General features: G+C 48.2%; 1 protein-coding gene, 1 long non-coding RNA gene and 1 pseudogene across 5 annotated transcripts in view; 1 reads left to right on the top strand and 2 right to left on the bottom strand.

Annotated features, from left to right (window-relative positions):
- The window catches only part of TLK2 (tousled like kinase 2), a 123103-nt gene extending 119237 nt beyond the window's left edge, over positions 1-3866 (bottom strand). Inside the window, exons 1-2 of one of the 4 annotated variants that reach the window (XM_018065313.1) lie at positions 3350-3866; positions 1443-1528 (exon numbers count right to left, since the gene is read on the bottom strand). In XM_018065313.1, coding sequence (XP_017920802.1) covers positions 1443-1523 — 81 coding nt within the window. In that variant the 5' untranslated portion in view covers positions 1524-1528; positions 3350-3866. Of the gene's footprint in view, positions 1-1442; positions 1529-3027; positions 3214-3349 lie in introns of those variants that run through there. The other 3 variants (XM_018065314.1, XM_018065311.1, XM_018065312.1) reach the window with 3 other exon arrangements.
- On the top strand, positions 4081-5752 carry LOC108638307. The gene is made up of 2 exons (XR_001919760.1): positions 4081-4445; positions 5003-5752. It is a non-coding gene; the product is annotated as an uncharacterized LOC108638307 (long non-coding RNA).
- Positions 20259-23158, bottom strand: LOC106503206 (annotated as a pseudogene).

The raw sequence follows: 25394 nt of genomic DNA, 5'->3' as shown, positions 1-25394 counted from the left end.
AGCATTCTAACAAAGCTCAATTAGTTTAAGCCGTATACAATTTGAATACAAACTTACTCTTACACAGTGGGTGAGTATTTGAATAGACAGATTTGGATACAAGACTTTTACTGAATTACCAGCAAAAGTCATTATTAGGCAATCAACTGAATCAGAGATCACTTTAACACTCAAATATACTACTCAAGTACAGTTGAAGCTACTTCACCTAGATCAGAGAATTTAGACATGTAGAATTCAGACATGTAACTAACATATAACAACAGTCAGGAGCACAGCTGCTCTAAAGTGCCACCAAAGTCAGTTACTTAATTAAAGAGGCGAAGAAACCAAGAATTACAAAATGTGTAACAAATCCTGTGTTCTTGTTAGAGCTCACCACAGGTCTAACACAGCTCCCATCCCAGTTATCCTCTATACCACGCTCCCCTCAACAGTAAGGGCTTGGAGGTACTGTACTGAGGTGTCATCCCTAACATCCTGCACAATGCCTAGTACGCAGCAGGTATTCAATATCTATTGAATGAACAAAGACTATCAAGTTATTCCAGCCCACCAAAATTACGACATTCATCAAAGCAGTTTTTCTAACTGAACTCTGACAAACACCTTTTCCTTTAAGAACATGAAACTAAGCATGAGACTAAGATCCAAGGTGCCATGAGAAATAATATTTCTTGGAAAGTACAGGAAGGAGTCAAAGATCAAAAATTCTCTAGTCTCAGGTCCAAGTAAACAACATCTTGGATTGGTGAAGATTTTAAATAAAACATCACAAATATATCTTACATATTGTACTAAAATCATAAATAGGTTTTATACTTTGTTCTCAAGCCCTCCTATCAGAGCAGCGGGGTGAGGCAGCAGTTTCGTAAAGATGCACAGGAAGCCGTAACACTGCCCGTGGACGGGGCCTGATCTCATGCTCCTGGAACAAAAGCAGTGACAAGAAGGGAAAACAGGAGGAAAGGAAAAGGAGTCTGGGGTACAATCATGAGGCATCTGCTGAACTGCAGATCTGGGGAGGTGACCGAGCAGGGGCATGTTTTTCAAAACTCTACACGTAACCATACAAAAAGCCCAGCGTAAAGAAGCTATGCCAATACTTATTCATTAGCAGTTTTTGTCTGAGTGACTGAGGAGTTTTGACAAAATGTGGCATAGAATCGAGACACATCCTGTTAGTATCCTTGCAATAGACCCACGGGAAATCTCTCCCACATTAGAGGGTAAAAAGAAGTTAATATTTCCATACAGAGTACCTTCAAGAGTACTGTTAAATATCTGAGTGGAACAACTGATAGGATTTAAAAGTTCACTGGAACTGAGAGCCAGATCTTCTCCCCTTCGATGCATCTGTATGATCCATCCAGTTTGCTCTTTGTTTTTAAATGTGTTTCAAGTTGGCTATGAGCAGTGTTCATTATCATCATTTTACTCACCTTACTAACACCAACTCCAGTAAACCTGGCCTCTAATAATTCCTGCCGTCGGGGGTCCAAGCTATGCAATTCTTCCATCATTTCTACTGAAAAAGAAAAAGTAGGTTGTGAGACCCTAAAAGCTAAAACATGAAGAACCAGTTCTTGGATACAACAAAATGCATAGTAACTATTTTGCAGAATATTCACATACAGGTAAACCTCAAATAAATATAGCATACAAGTAATAAACCACAAGGCACTATATCAAATAGTAATACACTTAAAGTTACAAAGTGGCTCAAAAGTCTTCTTCTGAGGGTCACTTATTCTTAACTAGTTCTGATTTGACTTTAACAGCAAAAAAACCCCTCAAAACTTTCATATAGTCTCTGTAAAAGCTGAGCAAAGCCTAGCTTACAAAAAAAGAAAATTTCTTCTATCAACCTTTGAATTTAGGTAAGTACTTAAGGATATTTCCTTCCCAAACACACAGGAACTAGTTCTTAAACTAAAAATATGAATCATTAATAATAACTTCAAAATAATACAGCATGAATCAGAAGCTACTAATAACTTAAAATAACACTATTATATTATGCCTCCTTTCTCTGAGGAGCATGAAAAAAGGAATTAATTATTTCATTTTAATAGAGAACCCATGGTAAAACCATCAACCTGCATCCACTCAGGAAATTAGTATGGCTCCATAACCACCCCTTTACAAAATCTTTCTCTGCCACTCCCTGGAGCAGTAGGTTGCTCTAGACATCTGCTTTTAGCACTCCTTCCAAGCAGGGAGGGGCAAGAGGACACCATTTTTAAACTCCTTCCACGACCAATTAATGCACAGGCTACTCTCAGCAAACACCTCCATCGTTTGCAAGAAATCATCTCTTGCAGAACGCATTGGAAACCGCCCAAATATTAAAAGTAGAAAAGGTACATATACCATTACCTACAACCCCTTTGAACATATTACTAAATAGCTACTGGAATGATTGGCATGATTTAAAAGTTCACTGAAAACATGAATTAAACATGCCCCTCTGCAATCTAACAACTCCACAATTTTCAGTAACAACCCCTACAAAGCCTCCAGTTTCATTTCCCTTCCTGGATTGAGAGCCTGGGGCAAAGAGGAATGAAAGGGTGGCAAATTAAAGTTTCACCCACACAGACAAGTGCAGGTTAGAGAGGGAATTAGGAAATTCTCAGAAGGGCAGAAAGGTATCTCAGAAAAGAAAAGAGAAAAAGAAAAAAAGAGAGACTGAGACAGTGTTTCCCTAAGTGGCCTTCCTCGAGTCTCGCCCTGCCCTAATCGAGGCCGGAATGGCAGAAGTTGCAGCCTCTCTTCAAGCCCCAGGGTCTCTCGGCACGTTTCCTAAACCTCCATCCCCAGGCCTGGCCCGGAAAATGACGCCCCAGCGGTTATTCCATTTAATGTCAACTCATGTTAAGGAAAGATCCACTCAGTCTCATTCCAGCGGGGCCTTGGACTGGGATCCTCCCTGTAGCCCACAGCCGGAAAGCAGGACCGATGGGGCCTGGTCCCGGCGCCCCTCGTCTCCCGCCGGCTCCAAACTTTCCCCAACTCCAGGCCCACCTGTCACGGAGGGAGGGCGGGCCAGCTCTCGGGGGCGCCCGGGAGGCTGCCGGGGCCTCCAGCTGCCCGGGTGCCCCCATCTCCCCGCCGGCCGCAAGCCCCACTCCCAGGCCGGGGCCGCCTGGGCCTCTCCCATCTTCGACCCGGCCCCTCGGCGACCCGCAGCCCTCGGGAAGCCCCTCCCGCTTCAGCGCCGGGGAGCTGCGGCCCGGCGCCGGCCCCCGGGTGGGCCCGGGCCGCAGCCTCCTCAGCCGAGAGGGTCGCCCGGACGGTTAATACCTCAGGCCCGGCGCCCTCCCCCGCCCGGGGCTCAGCCTCTCACCTGCCGCCGCCGCTGCCGCTGCCGCCGCCGCCGCCGCCGCCGCTCCACGCTCCTCCCGGGAGGGGCCCCGACCCGACCCGGCTGCGGACCGCTCTGCTGTCCCCCTGGGCAGGCCCGGGGCGGAGCCGGGGCCTCTCCTGAGCGCCGCAACCCCCCGCCCGGGCAGCCGCCGCCGGCGCTGGGCTCCACGAGAGGGCGGGCGGGGGAGGGGGGCCTCGGAGGCCGCAGATCCCCGGGCTCGCGTACAGAGCCAGGCGCCTGACGCGGGCCCGGGCCCGGGCGGCCGCGGGGGGCGCGGGACCGGTCTCCTGGCGCCGGACAAAGGCCAAGGGAGGCGCAGAAGGGCCCAGGCCCGGCCGGGAGGTGGGGGCCCGCTCGGCTAGGGGCCACTCGGGTGCGGCGCGGAAGGCGGGGGGGTCGGAACCGCTGGAGCCCAGGACCCGCCTCCGGCCCCTTAATCCGGATCGGTTCGGTCCGGATTAGTAGTGATCGGTGTAAACACACTAGTGAAACCGCGTGTTTCCTCGCGAGATTTGCACGGTTGGGAGGCAGGGGGGGTCCTGGGGGGGTGGGGGAAGTGCCGACAGTGGGGGAGGAGGGGGAGGGGACGAGGAAGGTGGGGGGGTCCCCGCTGCCCCGGCGCCCCGCCTCCTCCAATCAGCGGCCGGCCTGCCGGGCAGGGGTTAACCAGGGGACCCCGCGCAGGCGAAGGAGGCCGCCGCCTCGCCGGGCGGCTGAGGGCGGGCTGACGGGCGGCGCCGACGGACGCACCGCGACGCGAGGGGAGGTCTGGCCCGGCTGGGCCGGAGTCCCGGAGACCCCGCAGCCGTCTTCGTAAAATCGGCCCCCGCCCCGCGGGACCAGCCCCAGCCGAGAGGTTGGGCCGGCGCCCTGGGTCGCGGACCAACGGTGGAGGGGCCTCGCTGCCTGGGCCGGGCGCTTCCCGGATCCGCCTCGCCGAACCCTGCGCCCGCCTAATCCCTGATCTCCACGAGTTTGGGTGAGAAGTGAGGTTGCTCTGCCCAGGATGGATTTTAGAGGAAGAAAGCCGTGAGCCGACGAACCCCGCCCGAACTTCCCCGGAGACTCCCAGTTAGTGAGTTGGCTGTGTCCCCCCCGTGTTGGCTAGCTCCCACGCCCCGCCACGCTCCAAACTCACCGTCCCGCTCCCCAAATCCACGTTTGCGCCGTGGAAAGCGGACAGAGGTTCACCTCCACGTACCTGGTTGGCAGGGCGTCTTTAGGGTCAAGTGCTGCTCTGGGATCAAGGCTGAGCCCCCACCCCCACCACAGTGTTGCCCTTCGGAAGGCGGGAGGTGGGGGGGCGCTGCCCCAAAGGGACTCTATCGGTGCGCCCTGGGGGAGGTTCCATTTCAACCTTTGATTAAAAACAAGGCTCTCCTGGGTACTTAGGGGGCTCTAAGAATAAGTGCTAGAATGGGGAAAACAGGCCTGCCCCTCTCTACCGAGGAATGGGAAATAGACCAGGATGCAATAGCTCTTTCAGCTAGGCGGCTTCCTACACAGAAGGCTCCCATTCTGATCGCCTAGCACCAGAGAAAAAATCACATTCTCCACCGACATCTGAGCCAGGACGCTGACTTCTACGCAGATACCCAACTTTTTATTTTCCTCTGATGCTTCCTTGATCAGATGTCTGAAGATGTATGACAACGAGTGGCTTGGGGAAAATTCATAAAATGAGCAAGAGCCTTGAACTTTTCCAGGGGGTAGGCAAGTATATCAGATGATGTTTCTGCCTTTCTTGCTTCCTTACTCTTAATTCTTCCTGTATTCATGGAACACAGACCTGCTGAAAGGGTAAAGGATGGCAGTTTACTTATTGTTAGTTGTTCAGCCTTCCAAATCCTTGGGCACTGTAGAAAAAAATCCATTCAGCCAAGAGTCACCTTGTTTCAAATCCCAGCCAGGTTGGGCCTTGCACACATATTTCGATAGATAACAGTGTTTGAAGGCGAGGGGGAGAGCAAGTTCCAGGCAGAGGGTAGGAAAAAGGGCAAGGTAAGGACTATCAAGGGGGCAGGAGAGCCAAGAGTATGTTCCTCTACAACTCAAAAGAGAAAAGCACCTGAGACAAGTTCTGTGCTTACAGTGAATGATCGAAAAAGTAAGTCCTTAAAATGACACTGGAACATCTCAGAAGAGAAGAGTTTAAGAGAAAGAACACTGGACAGAGCTGGAGCTGAGCTCTGGCCAGCTCCTCCACAGACAAACTGCTTGGGCCCTTAACCTAACCTTTCAAGTTTCGCCTACCTCTTCTATGAAGGAGTTTGGGCCAGAGGATTCCCAAAGCCCTTTCCAGGTCTAAAGGGCTATGATTCCATTTTTTGAGGTAACTATGAAAAAAATAAAAATGAAACTAGTCATTGAAATTCAGGAAAAGACGAGATTTTGTTTCACTTTGCCTAGTGTGTTTTTCCCTGCATGTCAGAAAACTGACACTATCATAGGTCTGTTCGTAGCCCACTCCATATCTGACACTCATCCCGAGAGGAATTGCTCATAGGAATTTCATGAATTTGCTTACCACAAAAATGGTGTACTTCTGTTTGTTGTTCAGTCACCCAGTCCTGTCCAACTCTTTGCGACCCCGTGGACTACAGCATGCCAAACCTCTGTCACTCACCATCTCCATCAAGTTTGCCCACATTCATGTCCATTGCATCAGTGATGCCATCCAGCCATCTCATCCTCTGATACCCTCTTATATGCTTCTGTTTATAAGCATATAAACTACTAGGCTTCCCTAGTAGCTCAGATGGTAAAACATCTGCCTGCAATGCAGGAGACCTGGGTTCGATCCCTGGGTTGGGAAGATCCCCTGAAGAAGGAAATGCAACCCACTCCAGTATCCTTGCCTGGGAAATTCCATGGACAGAGGAGCCTGGCGGGCTACAGTCCCTGGGGTCACAAAGAGTTGGACACGACTGAACAACTAACCCACATAAGCATATAAGTGAAAATATCAAATACTAACAATCAGAAAAAAGAAACAATAGATGGATGATTTTGTTGTTGTCCAACAGTTCTCACGATATAATTTAACCTTGGGTTCATGAACCCACTTGTTTAAAGTGTGTTGGCTCACAGAGCAACTTTATGAAACTCAGCTTCTCAAAGGCTGGCAAATGGTGATACTCCCCATGCAAAAGCCCAGTTGCTATCAGAAGGCTCAAACATGGATTCATCTAGATGTTCCCATTGATCCTGCCTTCAGGGTAGCATATAACAAGTCCTCCAGGTCCATGTTCATAGACACAGAAGGGACAAGGGAGCTGGCGTTCCCTAAGCTGTGTTCTGCAGGTTTCAACAGGTTAAATGCTTTAAAGGGAGTGGATGTACATTGGTCCTCAGGACTCTAGGTTAAAGTTAAGTGGAATCCTTTATTTCAGCACTTCTTAGAACCTAAAGTGTATGATACACACAAGACCATCTCCAGGAGAGGGATTAGGGTATCCACTGGTTTCTAATTTGATTTTTTGAACCACCACCCTGGTATTTTTTTTGGTTGGTTGGTGGTTTCTGATACTCATGGGAGATACTTTGAGAAAGACACTGGAGAAACCTAGTTTAGCCCTTCTTTGCCCTTTCACCTATACCACAACTAATGAATGTCCACAATCTTCTTAAATGCTTTATAATATCCACCATCTTCAGCGAAAAGACTACGGCACGTTTCACCAAGTAGGGGACCCTCACGTGCACCTCTTCTAAAAGGAGCCTGCAAGATGTTGGCTAAGAGGACAAACTCTTGGTCCAGGGCCCTGGTTTTCATCTTGGCCCTGCCTCTTACCAGCTGTGTTGCCTTAGGCAAGATATTTAACTTCTCTAAGCCTCAGTTTCTTTACCCATCAAATGGTGTTAAAACTGCACAAGCCCTGGAGGAGGAAATGGAAACTCCAGTATTCTCGCCTGGAAAATTCCATGGCCAGGAGAGCCTGGCAGATCATAGTGCATGTAGAGCTGGACACAGCTGAGCCTGCACACAATTATTGAAAAACACGACTATTTGGTTCTAATTGAATCAAATCCATAGAAGAGAAAGAAAATTAAAAAACAAACAAACAAACACACACCTCACAGGGCTGTTGGAAGACAAAATGAGATGATGTGTATGCCTGACAGAATAATCCCCGAATAACATGGTCCTCAAACCTCATGTTTCTACCAAGGACGTCTACGTTCGTCGTTAGACTGTTTTGGCAGCACACAGTTCAGCTTCAGAAACCAGGCTGCCAATGTACTGAGTCGCTCATGGGGCTGTTTTCTTCATGACAGAAAAAGGACTTGCTAACAGGAAAAATGTCTCTGTAAAGAAAGCACTACATTTGATGGGGGGAGGGGAGGGCCCAGTAGACAAAAATATAAAAGTCACCTTGTCTGTTTATGTTCTTCTTCCCCTACCCTTGAGGGTTTCTAATGGTGTGAAGAAACAAGGGATTTTGTGGAGGCGGTATTCCCACCAGAAATTCTGGAGGGCAGGGCCATGTAGAACGTCAGGGTAGTGGTGGTCGCACAGAACTAGGTTCAAACCCCATTTCTGCACCTCTCAGCTTCTTCATCTGAAAACTGGCCTGCACACCCAACCCCATGGGTGGCTCTAATGAAAGTTGAAATAGTGGGACTAGCCTGGTGGTCCAGTGGCTGAGACTCTGTACTATCGATGCAGGGGGGCCAGGTTCGATCCCTGGTCAGGGAACTAGATCCCACATGCCACAGCTAAGAGTTCACACGCCTCAACTGAGACCCAGTGCAGCCAAATAAAAAGGAAAATATCTTTTAAAAAATAAAGTTGAAATAGTGATGGGAAATGCCTTCTAATTGCGCCTGACATACAGTAGACATTTGGTCAGTGCTATCTCCTCCAGACTCCCCATTTCTAACAAAATGGAAAAGCGTCTGGCAGCCAGGCAAGTGCTCTATGGGTGAAAGAGATTCACGTCTCCCGTCTCAGCCTTCACAGGACTCTGTGCCAGCCTCTCCCCTGTCTCTGGTTTTCATGCCCTTCTCCTGCCCAACTTGCTTCAGAGGCTCTTCCTGGGCAAGTCTCCTTGACACAGTTTATTTATCAAGTCATGCTGTCTTCCCCACAGCCCAGTGATGCTGGAACAATGTTCTTACTCTCCTAGAGAGCACCTCCCTTCTCTAATTTCCTCCTTCAACTCTCTCCCCAAATGTTACTTTTTAATACTTGTCTTCCCTGCATTGTGTGTTCCTCCTTCCTAGCAACTGCAACAAGCATAAATGCCCACTTAAGTGTAACAAGCCCCTTAAGTGTAACAAGCCCCCTCGGCTGAGCTACTGAATCCTCCATTTTGGTTTTTCTCAGAAAATCTCAAGATAGGAAACAACAGCAAACACCCTGCCTCTGTGGACACTAGCAGAATATTTTATCAATCTTCCTTCCATTGACCTTTTGTACTAGGCTTAAGTAATCAACCTTCAGACACGCTGACACAGGTTGGGAGGGAAAGGGGACCTCAGCCTTGAGCCCACAGAGAAGAAAGAGAGGGATCACTCAGCTAGTGGCAGGAGACTTGGGCATATTCAGCCCAGAAAGGCGCATCAGAAGATGTGTGCGGTTTTTGTACAGCCTCTCAATGACAAGAATGAAGTGGGGTGTTTTTTTGTTTGTTTTTGTTTTTGCTTTTTGGTGGAGTGGAGGGTGAGTTTTCTTTTTTAACTGTTGTTCAGTGTCTAAGTCTGCAGCACACCAGGCTTCCTTGTCCTTCACTGTCTCCCAGAGTTTGCTCAAACTCATGTCCACTGAGTCGGTGATGGTGATGCCATCCAACCATCTCATCCTCTGTCACCCTCTTCTCCTCTGTCTTTCCCAGCATCAGAGTCTTTTCCAGTCCAGTGAGTTGGCTCTTTGCATCAGGTGGCCAAAGTACTGGAGCTTCAGCTTCAGCATCAGTCCTTCCAATGAATATTCAGGGCTAATTTCCTCTAGGATTGACTGGTTTGATTTCCTTGTAGTCCAAGGGACTCTCAGTCTTCTCCAGGACCACAGTTCAAAAGCATCAATTCTTCAACACTTAGCCTTCTTTATGGTCCAAGTCTCATGTTTGAACATGACTACTGGAAAAATCATCACTTTGACTATATGGACCTTTGTCCATTTCTTTTTAATGGTTGAAAGATAATCAAAAGAAGACTAGTATTTCACGACTTGAAAAATGATATAAAATCTAATTTGGTGTCCATAAATAAAGTTCCACTTAGAATACAGCCACACTGGGACTTCCCTGGCAGTCCAGTGGTTAGGACTTTTCTTTCCAGTGCAGGGGGTACAGGTTCAATAGCTGGCCGGAGAACTAAGATCCCACCAAAAAACTAGACCATAAAACAAGCAATATTGTAACAAAGTCAATAAAGACCTTAAAAACGGTAAAGAAGTAAAATTGGAAGGAAAAACACCCGCAGCCACACTAATTTCTTTACATACTGTCCCTGGCTGAATTTGCACTACAAATGGCAGAACTGAGTAGTAGTGACAAGCAGGCAAAGCCTAAAACATGTACTATCTGGTCCTTTACAGAAAAAGTTTGTCAACTCCTGCTCTAGGCCAGGGCTTCTCATGGAGCAGATGTATCCCTCTGGGCTTCCCTGATGGCTCAGGCGGTAAAGAATCTGCCTGCAATGCAGGAGACCCGGGTTTAATCCCTGGTTTGGGAAGATTCCCTGGAGAAGGGAATGGCTACCCACGCCAGTATTCTTGCCTGGAGACTTCCATGGACAGAGGAGCCTGGTGGGCTACAGTGCACTGGGTCGCAAAGAGTTGAACACGACTGAGTGACTAACACTTTCGCTTCACGAATCCCTCGGGTATCTTGCTCTGGTGCGTCTGGGACAAGACCTAAGAGTCTGCTTTTCTATTAGCCCTCAGGTGACGCTGCTGCTGCTGGTCTGCGGACCACACTGGGGAGGTCAAGGCTCTCAAAGGCATGTCAGTTATATCAGTAGTAAATGCCTTATGTGAAGACTTTGTGTGTACAGTGAGCAATCTTTTAAAATATGAAAAAAACTGGAGTGTAACCCAGGATAATAACCCCAATCGAATCTTCCACATTTCATTCCATTGTTTTGGCATCATGTGACAGCCGAATAGACATGGAAATGGATTTGCTATCCACCCGGCTGAGACCAAAGGGATTGCGGCCGAATACTCTTGTGATGTGGTGCTTCCTCTTATTGGCCCTAAGCTTACCAGTCCAGCTACAGAAGGAACCTCTGTGTCCTGGTGTTCCAGTCTTTGGAAAAGGAGTCTGAGCTTACCTTATCCAAAACAGTATTGACTTTTCCACCTTCAGGCAAATCCTCTCTCAGCTCCTTCTTCAGTGACAAACCCTTGGAAAAGCAGCTTGGATTAAAATCTCAACACTTCTGCATACGTGAGAAGTATGTAAAAGGTCTTCTGAGACCCAAGGACACCTGACTTTTGGAGCCTCGATTTCCTTATCTGTGCCATGGAGATAATATATATAAAGCACCTGGGTTACTGCTGGATCCCTGCCAGGTGCTTCCAACCTGAAATCATCATAAAACTTACAGGCAAAACCTGCCTCTTTCCCTACCTGACTCATGCTATTGTTTAGTCGACAAGTCGTGTCCAGCTCTTTGTGATGCCATAGAATATGTAACCTGCCAGGCTCCTCTGCCCATGGGATTCCCAGGCAGGAATACTGCAGTGGGTTGCCATTGCCAGGCTCCTCTGCCCATGGGATCTCCCAGGCAGGAATACTGGAGTGGGTTGCCATTGCCAGGCTCCTCTGCCCATGGGATTCCCAGGCAGGAATACTGCAGTGGGTTGCCATTGCCAGGCTCCTCTGTCCATGGGATTTCCCAGGCAGGAATACTGGAGTGGGTTGCCATTTCCTTCTCCAGGGGATCTTCCTGACTCAGAGATCAGATCCACGTCTCCTACACTGCAGGTGGGTTCTTTACCACTGAGCTCCCAGGGAAGCCCATTTAACTCAGATTAGCAAATGTCAATTCCATTCTTTCATTACTTCAAAAACTCTGGAATCATCCTCTCTTACACCCTTATTCCCCGCACTTCCATTCCAGCCTCACCAGCCTGCTCCCACCTCAAGGCCTTTGCCCTTTCCCTCCGTCCACCTGGTACACTTTCCACCAGACACCTAGCAGGTGTGGCCACGTTACACTGCATGGACTGTGCGTTATCTTCTGCGTCTGTGTGATAGTGATATGAAGCTGGCCAGTAACTGCCTTTCCATGATAGAGTGAGAAAAACCTCCAGGCTAGGTTTTTCAGTAGAAAGAAGTGAGAAGGACAGTTTGAAAAGAAAGACTATCTCCTCACAAGGAAAACAACTTTTTTTTTTCTATTTCCTTAATTTTCTGTCTATATGAGATGATGGCTGTTCATTAAACTTACTGTGACGGTCACTTCAGTGATGTACCCAAGTCATCATGCCGTATATCTTAAGCCTATAGTGCTATATGTCAACTATATCTCAATAAAACTGGAAGGAAAAAAAACATTTTTAAAGAGCCCAAAACTAAATCCTCACCCTTAGGTGCATGCCACTGAGAGAAATGAACAATAATGCAAAATTGTACGTCAGAGGCACGGAGTGCCAGGAGAAATAGGGAGCAGGGACGAGGACCAAGGGCTGGACCCTAGTGGTGGCAGAGATGCTATGTCACAGAGGGAGATAGGTCAGGGACAGCTATTCTCTGATCACCTGACGTCTGAGCAGGGGCCTAAATGAAATGAAGGCGCAAACCTTGTCACTGTCTAGGGGAAGAGCCTTCCAGGCAGAGAGAACAGTGAGCGAAAATGGCCCCGGGCCAGAACTGGCGTGTTGGCAGCAGGACCACTTGTCAGGCAGAGCTGCAGCATCTCTCTGGGCCTTACGGGCCTTTTGCGACAGGGTGAGAAGATGCCTGCTGCTGAGCCGGCACGCACATAGGCCACAATCTCACCAAGGTTTCAGTAAAACAGGCGCTTTTATGCTGCAGTGAGATTCAGTGTCTTGAGCTTGTGTTTAATGCTTGATCCCGAAGGGCAGGGATTATAGCAAAAAGCAATTATTGAGCATTTATGGGGAAGGCACTGGAATGAGAGCGTGTTCATGATCACTTTTAATCCTTCCCACTTTGAGGGAGCCCCACCATACAGAGGACGAGGAGGAGGAAGTGGAGAGGAGGTGAGCGAATTCTCTGAAAGCTGGTCTGCCTCCAGGACCTGTGCCCTCTGCCCCCTGCTCTGCAGCGAATGGCTGGCCCGGGGCACCCAATTCTGCCCCTCCTGTCCAATTCCAGGTTCCACCTGCTCCTTGAGTTTGCTTCAGCTAACACTTAAATTTCTGTCACCTTGTTCTGGTTCCCTGCTTCTTATCCGTATTTATTGTATTCCACAGCTTTCCTATCTGGCTGTTAGTTTCCACCTACTCTGGAAGTGTAGACTTGGGCAGTTGGTTAGTCACTTAGGCAAGACTCCTATCAAACTCATCATCACCCAGAATCTGTTTCTCAGGTCTTCAGGTCCCCCGGCCCCAGAGTTAATCCAGTTCCCAAAGAAAGTTATCAAAACGCTGAGAACAGTACACAGCACTGGATGCCAGCGGAAGACAGCTGCTGTTCTCAATTCCTTGAAATAGTGTGTCTTCTAAAAGGGCAGGATGCTAGGTCTGTCCCCTCTTGTGAAATTACATCAAAACCCTGCTTTCTTGACTTCTTTCTCTTGGACTCACCTCTCCTGCAACCACAGTTTATATATAGGCTTACAATTTATATTTAGGCTTACATTTCCTTAGAAATTTGGATCACCCATTTTTAGCCAACCCTGCAGCTTCGTACGGAGAAGGCAATGGCAACCCACTCCAGTGTTCTTGCCTGGAGAATCCTAGGGATGGCGGAGCCTGGTGGGCTGCCGCCTATGCGGCTGCACAGAGTTGGACATGACTGAAGCGACGCAGCAGCAGCAGCAGCGGCTTCATAGGTACGTTGGTAGTTGATTTCGTCCATCATCATGGAGTCTCCCAAGTGGTGTTTCTGGTTTCACAGGTATCCTGGCGAGGCCTCACATTTAAAAACTCTGCTTTAGTATTCATTAGCGTAAGACTTTTGGAAAATTACTTCAACTTCCTCCTCTATCAAACTGGGAACTAACACCTGTTCTCCTCCCAGGGTTGCTCTAAGGATCAAGTCAGTTAACACTCTAAAGTCTTCTGAAATTTCAAGAAAAAGTGTCATTTGTAAATGTAAAATGAAATTATTCTTTTGAGGCAACTCTCCCCTGAAACAATAGTTTAGGCAACAAAGAAACAGGGTTTTGGTAGAGCTGGCCCGGCACATGGCCTGTTGCGACAATGCCTATTTACACAGTGGCCCAGTAGCCCTTACCAGTGGATCAGTGGGAGTGTGGTTCCACCAGCTCCAGGAACCAGTGCCTGAATAAACGCTGTCTCAGCGTGAAGCCATCCACAGTCTCTGGGTACTGTCTTTCCCCGGTCTGCCTGTGCTCTGTCCAGATTTAGTTTTTACTTGCAGAGTAAACGTGATGCTGTCAAAAGAGTACAAGATGCAGAGCCACAAGCTCTGGGCTCAAAGCTCGGCGCTCCATGCGTGCCAGTGAGGGCCAGCCGAGTGTCCTGCCTGAGCCCCTCTCACCCCATAAAATGGGGCTGCTCACATGACCTGCCCCTCAGAATTGATGTGAGGATGGGATGAGGTGACTGAGGTTCAGAGAGATGAGTGTGGGGAATTCCCTGGTGGTACAGTGGTTAGGACACCGCACTTTCACTGCTGAGGGCCCAGGTTTGATCCCTGATCAGGTAAATAAGATCCCACCAGTGGCTCATTGAGGCCCTCCAAAAAAGAAAAAGAATAAGTAAATAGCTCTGATCTTAATGCAATGCATAATAGAGAAAAGATATGAAAAAATGCTACTTTAAAAGAGAAAGATTAGTGCAGTGCCTGGCATGCAGAAGACACTCTGATGATGCTTGTGTAAAATAAATGAACTGCACTGATTTGATTAGAGAAAGCAGTTGGCCACTAGTCTTCTCAAAATTCTTGCCTTCATCACCTTTGCCTGACATACCAAGCTCTCTTGTTTGTCAAGAATGTTTTTTGCTTTCCTCTTCTAACAAAATATTTGGAAACCAAAATAGATACTGTGCAGGGCAGGGGACAGACTTGCTTGGCCACTGTCTGAGCCACCCAGACGGTGGTGTTTTCACTCCTGCATTTCTTCAGTGGTAGCAGGGCAAGATTTTACTTTTGCTCTTTCAGTCACCAGTGAGGATATCACATCGTAACAGGTTCCCCAATCTTGGCATCTCACTGACCAACTGATCTGCTCCACTCCTGTATCAGAGCAGGAAATACCCCGATAGGTTCTTTTCTCCTCTCACAGATACAAGACTCACCTCAGTTACCAAGCCCTTCCCCGGGGCACCCTTTATGCACACCCCCATTCTGACAACCTAGGAGCAGGACAGAAGGACCTGCGGGTTGGTCTGTGGGGCAGAGGCAGCGCTGGAAGGCCTTCGGTGATCACACTGCCCGGAGGCTGCATCCCACCTGGCACTCATTCAGCACTTGCACGGTCTCACCTGCCCTGTTCGGCTAGAACAGGTGAGAGCTGGTCCCGGGCCCTTGAGGACTCTACAGCTCCTGCCCTCCCCTCGCTGTGCTCCCCACAGGATTGGAACCCCCAGGAAGTAGCCCTGGGTCTAGTTCTCCAGCCCCTGGTGACTCACCTCCTCCACTGGAAAAAGTATGAACATTGTGCCTGTTACGTTAACATGTTCCTGTGAGGGGCCCGCAGTGCCCACTGAGGGAGTTTCCATCTTATAATCGGGAAAAGAGAGGTGGTAGGTGTGAGGCAGGGAGCCTGACCTGGGAGCTAAGCTGATCCAGGGGCCAGTGCAAGCTCTCCTCCCCTGGGCTCCGTGAGTTTCAGCTGTTTACTTCACCTTCCCAGCTCCCCTTTTTCATCTATTAAAGGGGATATGATGGGACCTCCCAGGTGGCTCAGTGGTAAAGAATCCACTGCCAATGCCTTAGACATGGGTTTGACCTCTGATCGGGAAGATTCCACGTGCTGCGGAGCAACTGAGCCTGTGTACCACAACTACTGAGCCCACGCCGCAACGACTGAAGCCTGCGTGCCCTAGAGCTCGTGCTCTGCAGCAAGAGAAGCCACTGCAATGAGAAGCCCACGCACTGCAGCTAGAGAAAAGTCCACTCTGCAGTGAAGACTCAGCATAGTGAAAAACAAATACATACACTTTTTAAGGGAGGGGGAAATGGTGCCCATCCTAGAGGGGCAGTTAGGCTTCCTAAAGCATCCAGCACGGCACTGAGTGGGACAGGGAATCTAACAGGCGGCTTCCCTAGAATTATGATTTCTTCTCTCCCTCATTTGATTTTTTAACCTACCTTTCTAACTGTGGTGAGTAATATATACTCCTCACACTTAAAGTAGACTGTTTAGTGTTTTCAGGAAGTCCTCAGACTAGAGCTGGGTCCCAGCACTGAGCTGACTGAAGCGTGGCTGCCAGAGGCCCTGAGGCTTCGCGGTCCTTGTTGTCTCTGTCGTGAGTCTCACCCTGCCAGCGCGGCGGGAAGACGGTCACCGATGACCCAGAATGAAGACTGTGGCCACATTCCAGTTAAACTTTATTTGCAAAAATAGGCAGTTTGCCAGCCCCTGCATGACTCTCCAATTGCAGCTCACACCAGGATCACCTAGCGGGTACCTTGCAACACACCTTGCTGGACCCTACCTCTAGCATTTCTGACTCTCTGGGTCTGGGCTGGGGCTTATGTTTGCATTTCTAACAACTTCTGGGTGACGCTGAGGTTGCTAGTCTGGGAACCACTTTGAGAACCACCAAAGCTTTTCCCTCTCCCTTCTTTCTCTGTGCACTTGAAACATTTTATTCCTGCTACAAAGAGAGCATTTACTGGTTTTTACTATGGTTAGTGGTTTGTGTGTGGGTCTCTAGGATCCTGTGTTAATCATCTTCCTGTCCCAGTGCCCGGCGGTAGCAATGCTCATCAGTCACTGACGGAACTTGAGGGAGGTCCTGGCCACCGGAGCCCTGGCCCAGCCCTGCTCGTCGGGGGGCACTTCCCTCTGGAGCTTTGTACAACCCAGGCCTGGCCCTCTCATGGAGAAGAGGAAGAGGGACTTTGCCCCCTTGCCTGTCCAGAAACAGACCAGGAGAGGAGGCATTCGCTGCTCAGATTAGACCTTGAACCTGGACTGGAAATAAACTGAGGCCTGGGGATTTGGTTTGTTTAATTTTGTTATTTTTTTGCTCTGTGATGTGTGAGTGTTGAGGGGTTAAACCCAGACAGCTGACTGCTGTGGAAAACCACTATTACTGAATTGCAGAGATTAAGAAATCTTTTAAAATGACCTGTAGTCAGGGCTTTTTCTCAGATGATGCAAAATTCAGTTTGGTCCTGATAAAAATGAGTAATATTTGAGGGACTCCGTCCATGATCCTACTTCCCTGGTGGCTCAGACAGTAAAGAGTCTTCCTGCAATGCGGGAGACTCGGGTTCGATCCCTGGGTTGAGAAGATCCCCTGGAGAAGGAAATGGCAACCCACTCCAGCATTCCTGGAAAATCCCACTGGAGTCTGGTGGGCTACAGTCCGCGGGGTCACAAAGGGTCGGACACGACTGAGCAAGTTCACTTTCACTTTCACTCCATGAGCCAGTGGTTAAGAATGCAGGGGATGAGGGCTTGATCTCTGGTCAGTGAACTAACATGCCTCGGGGCAACTAAGCCCTCACTGCAACTACTGAACCAGGGGCATCAACCAAAGAGAAGTGGACACCTCATAACGAAAGATTCTACATGCCACAGCTAAGACCCCACACAGCTAAATAAATAAGCAAATAAATATATTTTAAAAAGAAGAAATAATATTTGAGACCCCTACCCATCTTGAGTGGCATGAGCAACAATCCCTGCTGCAACAATCCCTGTCCAGTACCCTCTTTTGGAACTGAGTGCCTCCCTCCTGGTTTTTCTGAGGACACTGCAAGTAGAGAGTCAGGCATGGACTCATGTGTGCTTCCCCACCTCCCCTTGCTGATGTGCGCAGAGGAGGCCCCAGCAGGAACTCGCCAGAGACAGGGGGCCACTTAGTCCAGGGCTGGCCAAAAGCTGCAGGTGTAACAATGCCTCCCTCTTCCCAATTCCCAGGCCTCTCCAGTGGAGGCTGACACAGGAATTCCTTGGATGTGTGTGGTTTCAAGACCTTCCACACCTAACCTTCCGTGCTTCACTATCTCCTTTCCAAACCAACAGGCAGAAAGGACTCCTTCCCTCCCCATCTTGCCTGGCTCTGTGAACTCTGCCCATGGTCCAGGCGTGTGCTGCTCATCTAGACTGTGGTGTGGAAAGCGCTGAGCTACGGCCAGTTACCTGGAGCCTGTGGAGTTAGCACTGCTGGGAAGCAGGACTGACCCAAGTGGCTTAGGACTCCTTCCGATATTCCCTGTCCCAGCCACCTCGTTACCCCTGCCTGCCAATCAGTTTTGCATCAATAAACTTTATGTTCCTGGCTTTGCGAGATGAGTGAAAGGCGAGCAGCTGAAGAGTGATCTCTGACCTTGGCACGTAAACAACCTACAGATTGGACTTGACAGTTAATAAAGGAAAGGCTTTGCCATTCTCTGATGCCTTTTGCCTTGATTAGATTAAGCATTCATAAGCTTTGGGGAAATCGTCAATTGGAAGAGGAAGACCCCACAAGACAGTAATTCACATCTCTACTCGTACAACCGTGCAGACGGTCAGCCCCTCAGTCAGTAGTCACTGACATTGGTGCTGTCCTATTACCTGAGTTCAGCTCTGTGCTAACCACTCTGCAGCACAGGGGCCTCGAGAATTCCCAAAGCCCACCTGTGCCCTCCTGGAAGAAGCATCCAGCTTGGCAGTCAGGAGCATTCACTTTGGTTCAGCCAAATCTGAACTTGAACCCTAATTCTGCCGGGTGACCTTTGGCAAGTTATTTAACCTGTCTGCCCTCAGTTTCCTCTTGGGGTTAATAATACCCACTGCCAAGGGTGGTCATCAGGACTAAGTGAGACCATCTGCGCAAGGCTTGCAGGGCCTGATGCTCAGCCGCCAGCCAGACGTGCAGGCCCCAGCACAGAGCGCACAGCTTGCTGGGCAGGCTCTTAGGCTGGAGGCTCCTTCCCCTCCCGACGCGCTGCCAGCCATGGGGAGCTGATGATGGTCTCCGTGGTCTCTGCTTTCCACGGTCTGAGAGGCCTGCTGCTGACTGTGTGTTTAGTTTCTTCATCTATAAAAGGAGTGGTGGTGATAGCCCCCTGGGGGGATCAGGGAAGTGCCTGGCACAGACGCCTGCAAAGGCACTTTGCCGAAGGAAAGGACTGTGGGAACGTTAGATGCTGGTAGCAGCCTCTGGCTTGTCATCGGATGCCACTGCAGCCCTGCAGGCTGTCTTTAATAATAGGTATTTTAAAATTCCTAAACCCACTTCATGCTATATTTGCCCACACACGGAGGTTTATTCAGTGTTAATCACATTAATGTGCTGTTTCATTTCACGCTGTGCGATGCCAGCTTCCATGAGAGCCCGGAGACAGCAGAATTTACTCTCCAAGGGACCTCGTACTGTGTTTACCCACACGTTGTCAAGGCATCTCAGAGCCCCAGCGACCTCTGGGCCACCCCCTTTTTCCCCCGGGGTGCCCTCAAGCCTTAAGTAGTCTTCAAGTGTCTCTCTTACCTCTTGGCTTTTACCCTCAATTAGAAACCTCTTAGGCAAGTGTCCAATTTTTACTACCCATCTTGAATCCTTAAACCAGCCAAACACGTGCTACTCAGTAAAAGCAGCCCATCAGGGGTCATAAGGGGCCCTGCATGAACAGGAGTTTGCAGCACCCTTTGAGAGCCCCGGTTCAGTTCCTCTCATGTTACAGACAGAAGCACTGAGTAGCAGAGGTGTGCGGACTGAGCCTCTCTCCTCTGCTGGCCCCTGCGCTAAGCTGGCGAATAATCTCCCTTCAGATCTGAAGCACAAAACAACAAATGTGTCCATTTTTTCTTGGCTCTGTGCCCCAATCTTCTTGAAACAACTACTTGCCCCTCCTAATTCTTGTCAGCTGAGAGCCTCAGACCCTATTTCCTGCAGGGAAGGATGCCCTCCACCGCTGACCCCAGGGCCCAGCACAGCTCCTCAGCACAGTGTCCCCTCCGGGCTTGGGGCCACCCATTTGCCTTCCCAAGGATTTCGCTGAACCTTCCACCCACTTCTTATATCGTCAATTTCTCCCTTTCCACTGGAGCATTTCTGTCAGCAATTATGCTGGCTCTCATTTTAAATATTTTGGTATGAAACCCTCTCTTGATCTCACTATCCTCTACAGGTACTGTTACCAGGACAACTCTCCTTGACAACTTGGCTGTTTCCACTTCTTCTTCACCTGCTGGTCACTCTTTTTATTTATTTATTTATTTTTTTAAGAGTAAATGGGTATTTATTTTTTGTTGAAATTTTCCAATCAAATGGAACTGCTTAATTCAAAAAAATGTTTTTTTTTTTCTCTTTAAACACTATGATCTCATTTTTAACTCTGGAGGCACCTAGAAACAAAATACTGGATCCACCAGAGAAAACGGGACAATAAAAGCATCAGAAGTTCAAGTCAGCTATGGAATAATTCCTGTTAGCTGGCAGTTCTCAGTTCTAAACAGAAATGTCCCAGAACCTGTTGGGTTTGACAAAGTTTCTTAGAGCTGGGGATTTGGAAAAGTTGAACTCCACTAAATTCTTTCCCAATTGTTTCCAGCAGAGGGAAGATAAGGCTGATCCATCAAATGAACATCCAAAGGAACATTTAAGAACATATTTAGCTAGTACTCAGTATGTGAGATTACTAAGTAATAACTGGAATACATATAGGTTACTTGTCACTGCTACAATATTTTCTGAAGGATGCTGAGCTGTAAGCAAGATCTTTTTTGCTAAAGTCCAGGAAATTTTTGCTAAAGTTGACACTGATGTCTTTTCTCTGCTTGCCTCCCAGGCTTGTTTTTTAGGATAGCTAGGGGTTTGCTGTTTTCCCTTGAGGCCTTAAGCGTAACATCACAGTTGGTGTTTCACTCAAATATTCTCAAGTTGTTGTAGTAGCTGTCGTGATGAGACTGTCTGACCCATTACACACACACTCAACTCAAAAATGCAGTCATCTTCCAAGGTGGAGCACAGATCACTGCAGAGATAGTTGTGAACCAAGTAAGTCTCAATGGGGTGGTTTTCCTTGTTGAGATCCCAAATTCTGATGGTCAGATAGTGTCTGGTCATGAGACTCCCACTGTGGCTGAACTTCATATCCGAAATCAAAGAGATTATTTGAGAGAAAATGACCTGCTACTTGGATCGTCCAGCTCTTCAAAAACTTCAGGTCATGGAGGGTCTCCTGAGTGGGGGGCAGGGGTTGTGGGTGTGTGTAGGGGGGCAACCGGGGCTCATTGTGGGCACAAGGAGACCGATGGCAAATGTACTGGGAACACTGACCTGCATGAGCTCTCCTGGAGGCACCAAGACCTGGCCCCACCCCACAGCCTGCAGGCACCAGCGCTGGAGGCCTCAGGTCAAACAACCAACGGGGTTGGAGCACAGCCCTGCCAGCTCACTAATTTTAAGTAAAAGTTTAAACCTATGGAAAAGTTGAAAAACTATTGAACTACCCCTTACCTAGATTTTCCAATTATCATTCTGCCACATATGCTATCTCTTTCTAATAAATAATATACCTATACACATACCTATATATAACATGTGGGTGTGCATGCTAAGTCACTTCAGTCATGTCTGACTCTTTATGACCCTGTGGACAGTAGCCCGCCGGGCTCCTCTGTGCATGGGATTCTTCAGGCAAGAATAACAAGTGGGTTGCCATGCCTTCCTCCAGGGGAATCTTCCCAACCCAGGGATTGAACCTGAGTCTCTTATGTCTCCTGCACTGGCAGGTGAGTTCTCTACCACTAGAGCTGCCTGGGAAGCCATATACAACATACAAGCAATTTATATATATTATACACAATACATGTATATACATATATGTGTTAGCCACTCAGTCATGTCTGACTCTTTGTGACCCCATGGACTGTAGCCTGCCAGGCTTCTCTGTCCATGGAATTCTCTAGGCAAGAACACTGGAGTGGGTTTCCATCTTCTCCAGTACACATGTATAATTTGTTGTTATTATTGAACCACTTGAAAGTTTCAGGCATTTTGCTCCTTCAACCCTAAATATTCCGATAAACACTAACGCGTGTATCTCCTAAGAATCAGACCTCTATTACATAACGGAAACTGCACAACTCAGATGGGACTCCAACCGAGCCAAAACTGACCGGGACTTGAACCCACTGTCTTTTAACTGAGAGAGCACATCTGGTCTCAGGATTTCATGAAGCTTAGGTTCTTAATGTCTTAGTGCAAAAGTAATTTAGCAAGAGGCAAAGTCATAGGTAAGAGGAGGATATTCAGAGATACACCTTCCACAGACAGAATGCCATCCACCTCAAAAGGCAAGAGTAATGCTGCTTGGCTTGCAAGATCTTAGTTCCCGGACCAGTGATTCAACCCTGGCCATGGCACTGAAAGTGAAGAGTCCTAACCACTGGACCACCCAGGAAGTCTGAGTGTGCCATGTGGACGCTAACATATGGGGACAACAGAGGACGAGATGATTTTTGGATGACATCACTGACTCAATAGACGTGAGTTTGAGCAAGCTCCGAGAGATGGTGAAGGACGGGGAAGCCTGGTGTGCTGCAGTCCATGGGGTCGCAAAGGGTTGGACACGAATGAGAGACTGAACAACAACATATCACAGTGAGGGTGTAACAAGGCTCAAGGTCCACTGAAAGGCAAATCTCCCACCATCTTGGGCCTGATCAGTTCTAACTAGTTTCTGTTGTATCCTCAATGGTTATGTCATTCTTTTAAAGGTTATGCCCTGCCCTCTTCCCTCCTGTATCATAACTGCAGACCATTATCACACCCAAGAAATCGAATACTGGTACAATAATCTAATATAAAGTCCATTTCATATTTCTTCATTTGACCCCCAAAGGTCCTCCATGCTGCTGCTGCTGCTAAGTTGCTTCAGTCGTGTCTGACTCTGTGCGAGCCCACAGACGGCAGCCCACCAGACTCCTCTGTCCCTGGGACTCTCCAGGCAAGAACACTGGAGTGGGTTGCCATTTCCTTCTCCAATGCATGAAAGTGAAAAGTGAAAATGAAGTCGCTCAGTCGTATCCAACTCTTAGCGACCCCATGGACTGCAGCCTACCAGGCTCCTCTGTCCATGAGATTTTCCAGGCAAGAGTACTGGAGTGGCTTGTCATTGCCTTCTCCAGAAGGTCCTCCATAGCTACTTTTTAATCCAGATTTCAGGCAAGGAAGAGGCCTGCCCAAATTTAACTTCCATTTCTACCACTCCACTCAGACTGTCCACAGTCGGGGTGACTTCTTCACCAAACCTAAAAGACCTTCTCTGGCCTTGGCCAGGGGTCACTCATGGCAGTCTCTGCTGGACTTCTGCCTCACCACACATTCAGTTTGCCCCTTCCTTCCTTGATCCTTCCCTTCCACCAGTCCTATGAATGTTGGGGGAGCCCAGGCCTTTGTTCTGGGCCCTTCCTCTTCAGTTCCCAGGTGGTCTCACCTAGACAGGTGGCTTTAATACCCGCTGCATGCACCCATACTTCCAGCACTGAAGCTCTGACATCCCCCGAATCCAGCCCCATGTATGTATGTTAGTAGCTCAGTTGGCTCTGACTCTTTGTGACCCCATGGACTGTAGCCCACCAGGTTTCTCTATCCATGGGATTTCCCAGGCAAGAACACTGGAGTGGGTTGCCATTTTCTTCTTCAGGGAATCGTCCCAACCCAGGGATCAAAACCAGGTCTCTTGCATTTCAGGAAGATTCTTTACTACCTGAGCCCCAGCTCCAGGTACTCTACTTTCTTCCCAGCATCTCCCCTGTGACATGCCATCAACACACCAACTTAACACATCCAAACAGAGGTCTCAAAGAGTTCTTCTTCCTCATTCAATAACAGCATTCCCCTCACCTCTGTGCAAGGTGTTTATTTAACTTATATGCAGAATACACCATGAGAAATGGCAGGCTGGATGAAGCACAAGCTGGAATCAAGATTGCCAGGAGAAATATCAAACCTCAGATATGCAGATGACACCACCTCTATGGTAAAAAGTGAAGAGGAACTAAAGCACCTCTTGATGAAAGTGAAAGAGGAGAGTGAAAAAGCTGGTTTAAAACTCGACACTCAAAAAGCTAAGATCATGGCATCTGGTCCCATCACTTCATGACAAAAAGATGGAGAAACAATGGAAAGAGTGACAGATTTTATTTTCTTGAGCCCCCAAATCACTGCAGATGGTGACTGCAGCAATGAAAATATTGCTCCTTGGAAGAAAAGCTATGACAAACCTTCAGTTCATTTCAGTTCAGCCGCTCAGTTGTGTTCGACTCTTTGTGACCCCATGAACTGCAGCACGCCAGGCCTCCCTGTCCATTGCCAACTCCTGGAGTACACCCAAACCCATGCCCATTGAATTGGTGACGCCATTCAACCATCTCATCCTCTGTCGTCCCTTTCTCCTCCTGTCCTCAATCTTTCCCAGCGTCAGGGTCTTTTCAAATGAGTCAGCTCTTTGCATCAGGTGGCCAAAGTATTGGAGTTTCAGCTTCAACATCAGTCCTTCCAATGAACACCCAGGACTGATCTCCTTTAGGATGGACTGATTGGAACTCCTTGCAGTCCAAGGGACCCTCAAGAGTCTTCTCCAGCACCACAGTTTAAAAGCATCAATTCTTCAGTGCTCAGCTTTCTTCACAGTCCAACTCTCACATCCATACATGACCACTAGAAAAACCAAAGCTTTGACTAGATGGACCTTTGTTGACAAAGTAATGTCTCTGCTTTTTAATATGCTGTCTAGAAATGTCAATATCCTCAGATATGCAGATGACACCACCCTCATGCAGAAAGTGAAGAGGAACTAAAAAGCCTCTTGATGAAAGTGAAAGAGGAGAGTGAAAAGGTTGGCTTAAAGCTCAACATTCAGAAAACTAAGATCATGGCATCTGGTCCCATCACTTCATGGCAAATAGATAGGGAAACAGTGGAAACAGTGGCTGACTTTATTTTTCTGGGCTCCAAAATCACTGCAGACGGTGACTGCAGCCATGAAATTAAAAGACGCTTACTCATTGGAAGGAAAGTTATGACCAACGTAGATAGCACATTGAAAAGCAGAGATATTACCTTGCCAACAAAGGTCCGTTTAGTTAAGGCTATGGGTTTTCCAGTGGTCATGTATGGATGTGAGAGTTGGACTGTGAAGAAAGCTGAGCACCAAAGAATTGATGCTTTTGAACTGTGGTGTTGGAGAAAACTCTTGAGAGTACCTTGGACTGCAAGGAGATCCAACCAGTTCATTCTAAAGGAGATCAGTCCTGGGTGTTCACTGGAAGGAATGATGCTGAAGCTGAAACTCCAATACTACCTCATGTGAAGAGTTGAGTCATTGGAAAAGACCCTGATGCTGGGAGGGATTGGGGGCAGGAGGAGAAGGTGACGACAGAGGATAAGATGGCCGGATGGCATCACCGACTCGATGGACATGAGTTTGAGTGGACTCCAGAAGTTGGTGATGGACAGGTAGCCCTAGCGTGCTGTGATTGGGGTCACAGAGCTGGACACGACTGAACTGAACTGAACTGAGGTTGGTCATTACTTTCCTTCCAAGGAGTAAGCGTCTTTTAATTTCATTGCTGCAATCACCATCTGCAGTGATTTTGGAGCCCAGAAAAATAAAGTCAGCCACTGTTTCCACTGTTTCCCCATCTATTTGCCATTTCAAATAGATTTGTATTTCAAATCCTGAAAGATGATGCTGTGAAAGTGCTGCACTCAATATGCCAGCAAATTTGGAAAACTCAGCAGTGGCCATAA

Source organism: Capra hircus, chromosome 19 (genome assembly GCF_001704415.2).
Source record: "Capra hircus breed San Clemente chromosome 19, ASM170441v1, whole genome shotgun sequence".
Taxonomy (NCBI): domain Eukaryota; kingdom Metazoa; phylum Chordata; class Mammalia; order Artiodactyla; family Bovidae; genus Capra; species Capra hircus.
The sequence above is the reverse complement of the archived record's forward strand: the minus strand, read 5'-3'. Positions and strand labels throughout refer to the sequence as shown.